Source organism: Chiloscyllium plagiosum, unplaced genomic scaffold (genome assembly GCF_037043375.1).
Source record: "Chiloscyllium plagiosum isolate Xiang-an unplaced genomic scaffold, Cpla_swu_hap1 HiC_scaffold_46, whole genome shotgun sequence".
NCBI lineage: Eukaryota > Metazoa > Chordata > Chondrichthyes > Orectolobiformes > Hemiscylliidae > Chiloscyllium > Chiloscyllium plagiosum.
Window position 1 is genome coordinate 1,475,234 of NW_028270184.1, and position 14,302 is coordinate 1,489,535.

The 14,302-nt window shown below is 47.7% G+C and overlaps 1 protein-coding gene across 2 annotated transcripts; it reads right to left on the bottom strand.

Moving 5' to 3' along the window:
* Positions 1-5,157: 5,157 nt before the first annotated feature.
* LOC122543788 (RDS/peripherin-like protein xRDS35) lies at positions 5,158-13,905 on the bottom strand. 2 transcript variants are annotated; one of them, XM_043682561.2, is made up of 3 exons: positions 13,180-13,903; positions 10,434-10,680; positions 5,158-6,302 (listed from the first exon to the last, which is right to left on the bottom strand). In XM_043682561.2, exons 1-3 carry the CDS (start codon positions 13,758-13,760, stop codon positions 6,075-6,077), a joined length of 1,056 nt encoding a protein of 351 aa, XP_043538496.1. In that variant the 5' UTR covers positions 13,761-13,903; the 3' UTR covers positions 5,158-6,074. The 2 variants fall into 2 exon arrangements, with proteins under 2 accessions (XP_043538496.1, XP_043538498.1); XM_043682563.2 differs by lacking the exon at positions 5,158-6,302 and adding an exon at positions 7,279-9,324 and having other exon boundaries at positions 13,180-13,905.
* Positions 13,906-14,302: the final 397 nt, after the last annotated feature.

The window sequence follows — 14,302 nt, forward strand, 5'->3', positions numbered from 1 at the left end:
GGGTATTTCAATGTCCCCCATCAAGGGTGGCTCGGCAGCAGCATTACTGATTGAGCTGGTTGGGTCCTAAAGGAGAAAGTGAGGACTGCAGATGCTGGAGATCAGAGCTGAAAATGTGTTGCTGGAAAAGCGTAGCAGGTCAGGCAGCATCCAGGGAACAGGAGAATCAACGTTTCGGGCATAAGCCCTTCTTCAGGAATGAGGAAAGTGTGTCCAGCAGGCTAAGATAAAAGGTAGGGAGGAGGGACTTGGGGGAGGGGCGTCGGAAATACGATAGGTGGAAAGAGGTCAAGGTGAAGGTGATAGGTCAGACTGGGGTGGGGGCGGAGAGGTCAGGAAGAAGATTGCAGGTTAGGAAGATGGTGCTGAGTTCGATGGATTTGACTGAGACAAGGTGGGGGGAGGGGAAATGAGGAAACTGGTGAAATCTGAGTTCATCCCTTGTGGTTGGAGGGTTCCTAGGCGGAAGATGAGGCGCTCTTCCTCCAACCATCGTGTTGTTGTGGTCTGGCGATGGAGGAGTCCAAAGACCTGTATATCCTTGGTGGAGTGGGACGGGAGTTAAAGTGTTGGGCTACGGGGTGCTTGGGTTGGTTGGTCTGGGTGTCCCAGAGGTGTTCTCTGAAACGCTCTGCAAGTAGGCGGCCTGTCTCCCCAATATAGAGGAGGCCACATCGTGTGCAGAGGATGCAATAGATGATGTGTGTGGAGGTGCAGGTGAATCTGTGGCGGATATGGAAGTTTCCTTTGGGACCTTGGAGGGAGGTGAGGGGGGAGGTGTGGGCGCAAGTCTTGCACCTCCTGCGGTTGCAGGGGAAGGTGCCGGGAGTGGAGGTTGGGTTGGTGGGGGGTGTGGATCTGACGAGGGAGTCACGGAGGGAGTGGTCTTTACGGAACGCTGATAGGGGAGGGGAGGGAAATATATCCTTGGTGGTGGGGTCCGTTTGGAGGTGGCGGAAATGACGGCGGATGATGCGCTGTACATGGAGATTGGTGGGGTGGTAGGTGAGGACCAGTGGGGTTCTGTCCTGGTGGCGGTTGGAGGGGCGGGGCTCAAGGGTGGAGGAGCGGGAAGTGGAAGAGATGCGGTGGAGGGCATCGTCGACCACTTCGGGGGGGAAATTGCGGTCCTTGAAGAAGGAGGCCATCTGGGTTGTACGTTTTTGGAACTGGTCCTCCTGGGAGCAGATGCGGCGGAGACGAAGGAATTGGGAGAATGGGATGGCGTTTTTACAGGGGGCAGGGTGGGAGGAGGTGTAGTCCAGGTAGCTGTGGGAGTCGGTCGGTTTGTAGTAGATGTCCGTGTTGATTCGGTCACCTGAGATAGAAATAGAAGGGTCGAGGAAGGGGAGGGAGGAATCTGAGACTGTCCAGGTGAATTTGAGGTCGGGGTGGAAGGTGTTGGTGAAGTGGATGAACTGTTCAACCTCCTCGTGGGAGCACGAGGCGGCGCCGATACAGTCATCGATGTAGCGGAGGAAAAGGTGGGGGGTGGTGCCAGTGTAGTTGCGGAAGATGGACTGTTCCACATATCTTACGAAGAGGCAGGCATAGCTGGGGCCCATGCGGGTGCCCATGGCTACTCCTTTTGTTTGGAGGAAGTGGGCGGATTGGAAAGAGAAGTTGTTCAGGGTGAGGACCAGTTCAGTCAGTCGAAGGAGGGTGTCAGTGGAAGGGTACTGGTTGGTACGGCGGGAAAGGAAGAAGCGAAGGGCTTTGAGTCCTTCGTGATGGGGGATGGAGGTGTACAGGGACTGGATGTCCATGGTGAAGATAAGACGTTGGGGACCGGGGAAGCGAAAATCATGGAGGAAGTGGAGGGTGTGGGTGGTGTCCCAAACGTAGGTGGGGAGTTCTTGAACTAAGGGGAACAGGACCGTGTCGAGGTATGCGGAGATGAGTTCGGTGGGGCAGGAGCAGGCTGAGACGATGGGTCGTCCGGGGCAGTCAGGTTTGTGGATTTTGGGCAGGAGGTAGAAACGGGCGGTTCGGGGTTGTGGGACTATGAGGTTGGAGGCAGTGGATGGGAGATCCCCTGAGGTGATGAGGTTATGGATGGTCTGGGAGATGATGGTTTGGTGGTGGGGGGTGGGGTCATGGTCAAGGGGGCAGTAGGAGGAGGTATCTGCGAGCTGGCGTTTGGCCTCAGCGGTGTAGAGGTCGGTGCGCCAAACTACTACCGCGCCTCCCTTGTCTGCCGGTTTGATCTCCCAAGATAGAAATAGAAGGGTCGAAGACCCTCAATCCCCTTACCAATCAAGAACCTGTCTTAAATATACTCAATGACTCGGTCTCCACAGCCCTCTGCAGCAATGAGTTTCACAGATTGACCATCCTCTGGCTGAAGAAATTCCTCCTCAGCTCAGTTCTAAAGGGTCATCCCCTCTCTCTGAGGCTGTGCCGAGTCCTTGTCTCTCCAACTAATGGAAATATCTTCTTCACATCCATTCAATCCAGTTCTCTCAGTATTGTGTAAATTTCAATCAGATTCCCTCTCATGCTGCTACACTCCATCTAGTACAGACCCAGAGTCCTCAACCATTCCTCAAATGACAAACCCTTCATCCTCGGGATATTCCTGTAAATCTGCGACAGACCTTGAACAGATCTAGGGATTCAAGACTGGGCATCCATGGGGTGCTGTGCGCCACCAACAGCAGCAGATGCATACTCCCAACACATTCTCTCATACTCCCTCATGGCCTGGCATATCCTCCGTTACCATCAATCCAGGGGATCAACCCTGGTTCAATGGAGAATGCAAGAGGAATGTCAAGAACAGCACCAGGCATATCTGAAAATGAGATATCAACCTGGCGAAGCTACCAAACTGGACTACTTGTGTGTCAACAAGCAGAAGCAGCGAATGATAGAGCTAAGCAATCCCACAACCAATGGATCAGATCGAAGCTCTGCAATCCTACCATTCCGCTCATGAATGGTGGTGGACAATTAAACAACTCACTGGAGAAGGGGGTTTCACAGATATCCCCATCCTCAATGATGGAGAAGCTCAGCACATCAGTGGGCTTCAACCAATTCGATTCACTCCAGCTGTGAACTGGAAAGGATATGGGTGCTGACAGTGCTCCAGCAATAGTACTGAAGACTTTGCTCCAGAACATCCCCCTAGCCAAGCTGTTCCAGTACAGTTACAACACTGGCATCTATCTGACAATGTCTGTAGCAAGGGAGTCAGTCTTATTAGCCTCCATTTCAGAAGAGGATTGTGTGTGTTATGACAACTGTGTATTTTCTTTGTTTTACCTGAATTTGAGGTGTACATTGAAGGCTGGCTGACTGACTGCAATGGTTTCTGGTGGTTGGTGATGTAACTTTGAGGAACATGTGGACCAAGTTGTGTTGTGTTTTGCGAAATAGTGACAGGGAGTTGAAAGAATCAGTCCACCTGTGAAAATAGAGGCTGAGTACAGTTCCAAGTAGAGTCTGTCAGCAGTGGAATGCCTCTCACTACCTCCTCTGCATCGTCTGAATCTCCAAATTCCACATCTGTCTCATCCTCAGGTTCCCCCAACGGGTTTGACCTTTGTACGATTTGAACATTAAATCTGGTTCTGGATTGCAGGAAGCTTTGTAACAGATTAACCTGGTTAAAAGGATTACCCACCTCTCTGCGATTTTCACGTTGCTATAACCTGAGGTGGATAATGATGACAAATAATTTAAACTGTTCTTAATTCTTTGTCCTGACTCTGCAACACTCAGTAACTCACCAACTCTTATTTACACCAGTTATCCCTCACAGTTTGATGAAAGATTTGTCAAGGCCCCACACGCGCTAAGTCGTGTTTACCCCTCACTCTCTGTGCCCAGGGACTCATACTGGCTCCTCATCCAACTGGGTATTAATTTTAAATCCTCATATACATGGTCTCCTGGGATCTCACCTCATCTAGCCTCCATATCCCCCCATTATCTCTATAGCCTTCTCCAGCCCGTAAATGCCTCCTTATCTCTGTCACCTCCTCCAGCCTCTACATTCTCTTCCTATCTCTGTCACTTCCTCCAGCCCCTACACCCCTCCCTATCTCTGTATTCTCCTCCAGCCCGTAAATGCCTCCTAATCTCTGTCACCTCCTCCAGCCTCTACATTCTCTTTCTATCTCTGTCACTTCCTCCAGCCCCTACACCCCTCCCTATCTCTGTAATCTCCTCCAGCCCATAAATGCCTCCCTATCTCTATCACCTCCTCCAGCCCCTACACCCCCTCTCTATCTCTATTAATTTCTCCAGCCCCTACATCCCACACTATTTTTGTCACCTCCTTCAGCCCTAACACCCTCCCTGTCTCAATTGCCTTCTCCAACCCCTACACCCATCCTTAATTCTGTCACCTCCTCCAGTCTCTACCTATCTCCACTACTCCTCCATTTCCCTATACCACTACCTACCTCTGTAACCTCCAGCCCCTAAACCCCCTCCCTATCTCTGTAACCTCCTCCAAGCCCCTACACCCCCTCCCTATCTCTGTAACCTCCTCCAAGCCCCTACACTCCCTCCCTATCTCTGTAACCTCCTCCAGCCCTAAACCCCCTCCCTACCTCTGTAACCTCCTCCAGCCCCTAAACCCCCTCCCTATCTCTGTTACCACCTTTAGCCCATTCACTCCTCCCTATCTCTGCAACCTCCTCCAGCCCATACACTCCTGCCCTATCTCTGTCACTTTCTCTAATTCCATCCTCTTGACCATCCCCAATGCCCTTCACTTCACCATTGGCAGCCATGCCTTCAGCTGCCTGCAGTCCTAACTTTGGGAGTTCCATAAGATCATATGAAATAGAAACCGGAGTTGACCATTCTGTCATTCAGTAAGATCATGGCTAATTCAACAATCCTCAAGTTCACTTCTCTGTCCTTTCCCCACAACCCTCAATTCCCTAACTGACTAAGATTCTCCCTATCTCAGCTTTAAATACCCTCTCTAACCCTCTCTGCCTTTCAGGATGGTCCTTAAAACTGACTCTTTGGCCAAGAGGCTCTTGTTGAAATACCTCTCAATAGAGCTCAGTGTGACATTTTGTTTGCTAATGCTTGTCTGTTTTGCTCCCTTAATGATTCTAGATAAATGCAAATGTTATAGAACAACCATTTTTATCTGAAACTGTTTGGATAAATAATGTTCTTACGGTTCCTCGATCCCACTTTATTTCAGACCTTTATTTCAGAATTGCCTTGATCACTTTGGTTTATTGAGTTGTGACTACATTTTATCATTTGACAGCAGATCTACAGAGAACTTACTACAGAGTATACTTTGCACAGTGACCCATTCTCAGGAACATCCCACCTTTATCCTTTCAACCTCCTCCCGAGGCTGAGGTCAGCCATTTCAGTCGTACCATTTGGTCATTCAGACAGCCACTTTCATTGTTGGAAAGACCTCAGCCCTTGCTGCAGGTTTATCCAGGCGTTTCTATTAGCTGCAGGATTGTATTAGATGCTGAAGGAATTGAGAATGAAGCACATTAGACAGCTGTAATGAAGCCCAGGAAAAAGGTCACAGTCATGGGGTGGTGAAGGGGAGGGATTTAAAAAAGGATTATGAGTTTTCTTCAATGTTTTTGAACAATTCTCTTCATTATTTGCACAGATATCAGAGTTGGCGATAGTGGGTGTTTTCTGAGAGGTCATTAATTGAGATGCCCCAGGAATGGGTGAACCAGAGTAACGAAGCCAGACAGGTCACTGATCACAGTGCTGCTATCTGAACTCGGTTCCAAGGGTTAAAGGTCAGGTGCTAACTGCTCAGAGCTGAGGATTAATCCTGACTAAAGCCTGGATGAAGGGAAGACAAATCTCTGCCAAGTGAGGGACCTTACAGATTGGCCTGAGGCAGTGGGATTGAGACTGGGGAGAGAGTCGCTAGGATTAAAGGTCACTCAGTGCAACCCCTCTCCCCTCCCAAACAGTAAGCAGGGCAATGCTGAGGACAAGTGCAGTACTGCATGAAATTCAAACAGAAGGACATTCAATGTTAAAGGTCAGCTATGGCCAATAGTTGCTTCTGGGTAACTGCCATTACCCAGCGTGTACCTTTCTGGGTTAGGAAATGTCTATTTTTCGGTTTTGTTGCCCTCTGTCGCTGCCGTCTCAGTTGGTGCTGGCTCTGTCTGCACTTGGTTGAAGTTGAACTTGGCCTTGAGTGCTTTGGCAGTAACGTACAGTGTCTCCAATGGCCCTTTATCCAGCAAATAGCCCTCGGAGTCACACTCAGGATTCTCTTGGCCCACAACAGCCTCTGTTGCAATGCTGAGGTAACGCAGTCCAGTCAACACACCGAGCTATACAGAAGTCACACAAAATAAACAAGATTCCAAAACTCAGATAGCCACAGAACAGCAGGAAAATCGGCAATGTCATTTGAGAAGCTGGGATCTAGGTTTTACTTTAAGGTAATCAGGAGTCACTCAGCAGTAATTGGTTGGGGTTTAGTATGGATTAAACAGAATCGTTTGTTTGCTGTATGGTCAGATATGATCTCTGAAGATCAGGAACATCTCACTGAATTTCCCAGTGACTCAGATGCAGGAATGGAGACTTCCACTGGCTTGTTTGCAGATGACCGTAAGTTAAAGTAGCACAATGAATCTATCTGTATCCTATGTTAAGTGGCTTGATTTCTATTCCCATTTCCATAATTCAGAGTGTGGAATCCCATTTCAGTAAGTAATTAGGAGGTAAATGGGATGCTATCCTGCATTACAAGAGAAATTAAACATCAAAGTAAGGATGTTCTTTTTCAGTTATACAGGGTATTAGTGAGACCACTTCTCCAATACTGTGTGCAGTTTTGGTCTCCTTATGTGAGGAATGATGTGAGAGAACGTTTCCTGGATTGGTTCCTGGAATGAGCACTTTTAAAAATTCATTCCTGGAATGAGGGCACTGCTGGCTGGTGCAGCATTTATTGCCCGTCTGTAGTTGCCCTGGTGAAGGTGGTGCTGAACTATCTTCTTGAATCACTGCGGTCCATGTGCTGTAGGGACACCCAGAGTGTTGTTTGGGAAAGAATTCCAAGATTTTAACCCAGTGACAGTGAAGGAATGGTGATATATTTCCAAGTCAGGATGGAAGGGAACTTGCAGGGGGTAGTGTTCCCATGTATCTGCTGCCCTTGTTCTTCTTATTGAAAGTGGGCATGTATTTGGATGGTGCTTTTTCTTTTAGATGAGATTACAGTGTGGAAACAGGCCCTTCGGCCCAACAAGTCCACACCGCCCCGCTGAAGCGCAACCCACCCATACCCCTACCCCTACATTTACCCCTTACCTAACACTATGGGCAATTTAGCATGGCCAATTCACCTGACCCTGCACATCTTTGGACTGTGGGAGGAAACCGGAGCACCCGGAGGAAACCCACGCAGACACGGGGAGAACGTGCAAACTCCACACAGTCAGTCGCCTGAGGCGGGAATTGAACCCGGGTCTCTGGCGCTGTGAGGCAGCAGTGCTAACCACTGTGCCACCGTGCCACTGTGGAAGGAAGATTGGAGAATGTCCACAGTGTAATCATGTAATGTTATACATTGCTGCTACCGAGCATTGGTGTTGGAGGGAGTGGATGCTTGTGAATATGATGCCAATCTAGTGCGTTACTTTATCCTGGATGGTGTCAAGCTTCTTGAGTGTTGTTGGAGCTACACCCATCCAGGCAAGTGGGCAGTATTCCATGACATGCCGGCCTTGTGCATTGGAGATGGTAGACTGGCTTGCTTTCGGGAGTCTCACACACACTTCAGTGATGATGATGATGCCAATGAATTTTGAAGGGTGATGGTTAGATTCTCACTTGTTGAAGGTGGTCAATGCTTAGGACTGTGTGGCCTGAATGTTATTTGTTATTTGTCATCCCAAACCTGGATATTACGTTAACAGGAACAGAACTCCCTGTTGCCTTGTGAGGAAAGGTTGGACAGACTGGGCATGTTTCCTCTGGCATTTAGAAGATTGAGAGGTGACTTGACTGAAGTCATAGAGTCATGCAGCATGGAAACACCCTTTGGTCTAACTCGTCCATGCTGACCAGGTCTCCAAAACTGATCTAGTCCTATTTGCCAGCATTTGGCCCAGATCCCACTGAATCCTCTAAACACCGACTGGTTGGTGTGAATGGACAGGTGGCAGATGATATTTGAGGTAGAGTTGATATATTTTGGTTAGGAGAATAAGACATAAAATAAGGATAAAATTCCGAAGAGGTGTATAAGGGTTTGACATAAACCAGGCAAAATGAGTGGACAGCTGTGGAAGGTAATCAGAATTTGCACTGAGATATTGATTGAAAGACTTGACTGGGTAAATAGAGAGAAATAATTGCTCTAGTGGGGTTCAGAACAAGGGGTTCAGGGGGCACTGCCTAGTGCTTCAGGACAGTGGGAATCTAGAATTACTCTCCCCACTCCCAGGCCAGCAATAAACACCTGCCAGAGACAGCAGTATACTGTATTGAGAATGTCAGCACTGAGCTTTGCGACAGGGAATTGAAGCTTGGTTAAAACACAGAATACAAAAAGGAAGTCATAGGTCTCAATGAGATCTCATTTGTGAGTTTGGGAGTAGAAATAGTGGTACTAATGGTAATAGTCATTAAGGAGCAAGAATTCACATCTCAACAGCTCACTTCGAGAAGTGGGATTCAATCTTTGAAAGTGCGGTGAGTAAAGTGACCCCATGGAGCTGTTGGAATTGTCAGAATGACCCAACCATTTTATGTCCCTTTAGGAAGCCAATGTGGCTCACCAGATCCCGTGCTTAATTCATAACCGCTCTCTGACACTGGGGCAAAGACACCTCGGTGGATGGGCACTAAATGCTGCCTTACCAGTAACAGTCATGCCCTGGGAATGATGGAAAGAAAATCTGTAACTGAGTGACAGACTGGGGAGACATGTCTCTGACCTTCACCTGACCCCAACCTCACTCTTTTATCTTAAACAGCAAGAATTCCAGAAACCCTTGATCACCCGGAATTACCTGCCAAACAAGATCTTATATTTGCCAGTTGTCATCCTCACTTTTAACAAATCCGGTGGAAACAAGCCCATCCTGTCCAATCTTTCCTCATTAGATAACCCACTCATTTCAGGTATCAATCCAGTAAACCACCTTCTTTCTATTCACATCTTTCCTTAAATAAGGACTCCAAAACTGCACACAGTATTCAAGATGTAGTCTCACCACTGCCTTGTATAACTGAAGCATTGCATCCTTACTTATACGTTCAATCCCCCTTGCAAAACAATTTGTCTTCTAAAATACAAAAACGGTAATTGTTGGAAAGGCTCAGCAAGTCTGGCAGTATCTGTAAAGAGAAATCAGAGATAACGTTTCAGGTTCAGTGACTCTTCTTCAGTACCCTGCCCTTCTTTCTAAAGAACTTGTTGCACCTGCACACTAAGGTTTTGTGTCAGAAACACTAGAACACCGAAATCCCCCTGCATCTTAGTATTCATTCTCTGTTTAAGGAGCACTCTGCTTTTGTAATCCTTCCTGACCCCTGCACCTCTCCCCATTCCCCAACACACACTCAGCTGTTACGCCAACTCACTTTCCTTGGGAGCAAGACAAGCCAATGAGGTTTGTCTTGAGAGTCAGAAGGCTTTGACATTACATTGTAAAATTTGGAAGGCCTTCCCGTTTCTGATGCTGTGGTTCCACCTGAAACAAGATCCAGCAAAAGGATATCCACTGAATCCAGCCGTGGGAGACACATATTCTTTGTGACAAAGCCCCATATGTCAGTGGGTTGGCTTAGAATGGCCACAATGAGAGTAATGCTTTCTAAACTGGTTCAGGACCAGCCAGCATCCCTACGCAGCCAACCTCAGTCATTATCACTTGCATCGGTTCTGAACAAGGGGCACTGGACCCAAAATGTTAACTCTGTTGCTGTCTCCACAGATGCTACCAGACCTGCTGAGGGTTTCCAGCTATTTCTGTTTCTGTTTCTGTTTGTCTGTATCACTAGGGCTTCAGTACAAATCCCTAACACACATGTGGTGAGACACAGACATCTCTTCATATTATCGAGTGTCCCCTCTACAGACTCAGTCACAGAATAATGACCTTAAACCCAGCTGGCTCTGGACATTTGTATTCACTAATGACTAAATACTCCCAGTAGCAAAGCATGATGGGGGAGAGGTCAGGCTGCCAGAAGTGGACAACAAGATAGTAAGCATCCTGGGGATAGATCTCCACAGCACCAGCCTTCTCCTGGGAGTAAGACATGTGGACAGAAGTAGGCCATTCAGCCCATCAAGACGTTCCACCATTCAATGGAGGCTGATTCTCTATTTCCTTTCCTTGTTTGGTGACAGTGCTGCTTTTAACTACCCCAGGAGAAAGGGAAACTCTGAGGGAGAGTGCATGAGGACATGGCCTGGCTATGCAGGGGAGGGAAGCTCTTACCTGTGTGACATAACAGAGCAGCACACTGGTCCCAATGGTTGCCATCATCCCTGTATAATAGCTGAGCAGAGCCTCTCGACATCCTGTCATCCACAAGTTCAGCTCTTCCGTCTGAAACTCGTAGTTGAAATGTGCAGAATTGTTGGTGATCTGACGCTGAATACAGGGTCGAGGAGAGTTTGGGTTACAGCAACTGAAGGGGACACCATCGATCAGGTACCTGCCATCCACATTGCTCTTAATGCGACTGAAACCATATCCAAACATGTTAGATCACATGGAGGGAGAGCCTACTCATTATTCAGACTTACACAGGATAAACCCCACCCAGTAGCAGACCATTCAGCCCAACCAGCCCTTGCTGGCGAGTGTGTCCTCCCATCTTTAATTGCATAAACTTACCGTGGAAAACCTCTCCTCCCTTCTCCCTCACCTATTTGTTCAGCTCTCTCTTCATTGGATTGACATGATTCCTGTTGAGCCCTCCCTGTGAGAGTGTGTCCACATTCTCCCCACTCACTGGGGGAGGAGGAGGAACATTTCTCCTTAATTCCTGCTCAGGTCCCTTAATGTCCCTTGGATCTGCTTTTCCGTGACAGAGGAAGCATTGGGTCTGTATCCAGTCTGTCAGAACCTTTCATCAAGTTAGTGACCTCATTTAGGTCACCGCCCAGTTTCAGATCCTAAGAAATGGGATCAAGAGTTGGCTATTTGACCCATCAGTCCTATCCCTAGACTCAAGTCCTCTTCTGTGTCCACTTCTCCTGACCCTCAACTCCCTGATATTGCAAAAATGCATCTACCTCCTCTTTGAATACTTCCAGTGGTGTAGCTTCCACTACTGTCTGGGCTGGAGAATTCCAAACATTCATACCTCTGTTTTAAGTGAGTGTCTCCTTAACTCTAGCCCCTAGTTTGAGATGCCCCCACTAGTGAAAACATCTCAACATCTCCTCTGTCAAGTCCTTTCAGAATCTTATATGTTCCAAAAGATCACCCCTCATTCTTCTAAACTCTAATGAATAAAGGCCTCACCTGTTTAGCCATTCTTGATAAATCAACTCTTTCATCCCAGGAATCTGCCAAGTGAATGTCTTTTGAATTACTTCCAATATTTCCATGAGAGAGGCCACCCAGACTGCCAGTCCTTTCCTGATGTATAAGTGTGTAAATTTCTGGTAGACCCTCTTTGCTCCCTCTCCAGTGCCTTCACCAGCTGTTGTAATGTGTGACTGGAACCACCTCTGTGTGGTCTGACCAATAATCGATACATGTTCATTATTAGAGCTGAGGAGGAGTCTGATTCTCTCCGAGGGCTGTAGGACTCTCTTCCCCAGAGAACAGTAGTTGACTCATAGAGTCATAGAGATGTACAGCACAGAAACAGACCCTTTGATCCAACACGTCCATACTGACCAGATATCCTAAATTAATCTAATCCCATTTGTCAGCTTTTGGCCCATATCCCTCTAAACCCTTCCTATTCATATACCCATCCAGATGCCATACACGCATCACCCTCTGCGTGAAAAAGTTATCCTGTAGGTCCCTTTTAAATCTTTCCCCTCTCACCCTAAACCTATGCCCTCGAGTTTGGATTCCTCTATCCTGGGGAAAGATCTTGGCTGTTCACCCTATCCATGCCCCTCATGATTTTATAAACCTCTATAAGGTCACCCCTCAGCCTCCGACGCTCCAGGGAAAACAGCCCCAGCCTGTTCAGCCTCTCCCTGTAGCTCAAATCCTCCAACCCTGGCAACATGCTTGTAAATCTTTTCCAAACCCTTTCAAGTTTCACAACATCTTTCATATAGCAGGGAAACCCGAATTGAACACAGTGGCCTCAGTGTACATTTTGGAGGTAAAGGTAGAGAGGCTTTGGACTAACCAGAGTACTGGGGGGATCAGTGGGATTTGTGGGGGTGAGGCCACACTTGGATCAGCCAGGATTTTTTGGAATGGTAGGGTGAGCAGAAGGGACCAACTCCTACCCCAGATTCACCTGAACTTTCAGTTCCTGGAATTCAATTCACACTCAACACTGAGACAGCAGGAGGCAATTCAGCCCCAAGCCCTGCTCTACCATTCCATCAGATCACGACTGATCTGTATCTTAAACTCATCTCCCCTTGTGCTGTAATCACTTAATTACCTTAGCTGGGGATAAAGTATGGAGTTATTGAAGCACGCAATGGAGAAAGGACTGTCAGATTCTGGTGGCAGGAAGCAGGGTGAGTGGAGAGCAGACACCAGTGCAGGGTGCCTTGGCTCCAATGGCCTGTCTGTGCTGTCAATTCAATGTAACAAAAATCTACCGACATGACCTCTCACATTTTCAATTCACCCTTGCCCCTCACACTGACCTCCCCCCTGCTGGCCTCGAGGGCCATTTTTGGGCAGTGGGAGGGGGAGGGGTGGAATACTACATTTGCCCTCCCATTTGTGTGAAGAAGTGCTTCCTGACATCACCCCATCTCCGATCTGAAGGTTCTGCCCCTTACTCAGGGTGAATCTCTCTCTACTGACCTCGAGTTTCCTCAGTTGGGTCACCCCACTGAGGGAGACCAAGCAGAGAGATGATGGGGTGGGGGGAGGGGAGCACAGAAAAGATTAATACCTTTCAAAGAGACAAAGCAGAAAGAAATACTGACATAAAACCAGCAAAACCCAAGAGCCTGTCAGCAGCATATGTAAGGAGAGAGACAGAGTTAACATTTCAGACTGGTGATATTTTGTCAGAACTTACTCCCTGACTTCCTTGTTGTTGAAGTCTAGATATCGGTTACTGATCCACTGCACATCAAACCAGTCCTTGTAATTGTTGTTGCCACAGCATTGGAATTCCATCTGGATGTGGTCTATGGTCCTCTTCTGATAGCACCTCCCTGGGGTGTCTGTGTCCTTGTAGAAACGGATTCCGTTTCTCAGGCCAATCTTCAGCGAGGCGTCCAGGTTCCCTCTCATGAAGTAGCTCAGGAGTGAAGCAAACAGCATGAGGAAGGTGAAGAGGAATGAAAAGACGAGGTACGGCTCCACATAACCCTTCCATCGGGGGAACTTGGCCAGGTCCAATGAATCACTGCTGATCTTCACCCCGATGAAGTTGAGGAGCATAGACAGGAGGCCCACCACGATCAGGGTATTGGGGACAAGGTGAATATCAGTGTTGTCCATCACCTCACTCCGTCTCTTCAGCTCACATTTGAGGTAAATTCCCAAAGCGAAAGTCAGGATTCCAGTAAGGACTGAGAGCCAGCAGAGCATCCATAGGGTTTGCGCCAAGTGGACACGTTTTTGAAAGGTGAATTTCACTTTGAGTAAAACCATGTCTGTGCTGGTTTTTCAAACAATCTCTGCCACCCTCTCTCTTTCAATCTCCAGGGAGGGAAGGGCTACTGGGGCCAGGGGGATTCACAACGCAGTCCAATCAGATGGGCTTGAGTGCAGCAGTCCTAACTGTTCATCCATTGTGGAGCTGCACAGTTCACTGCAGTTCACTGAGGGCAAATCAAGAGAAAAGCTTTGACCTAATTTCCCAAACACCAGGTGGTAAGCTCTGATTTGGAACCAGTGTCCTACCAATAAGAACAGAGAGATATTTGTCCAAATCAGCAAATTCCGTTTCAATGTCACCTGTGAGCTTTATCAGTACTTACAGTCTTTAATACCTCAGTTATAGCTCTGTAATGTGCCATTATAATCCACTCATCTCTGTCCTTGTCTCAGCTTACTATGGGAAACTATTGTGTTTCACATTATGGGTAGATAGTGGCTGTCGGATGAGACTAGCAATCTTGTGAAGAAAGGTTAGCACATTGAGCCACTCCTGATCAAAGTTTCAAAGAATGAAAGGTGATCTTATTGAAACA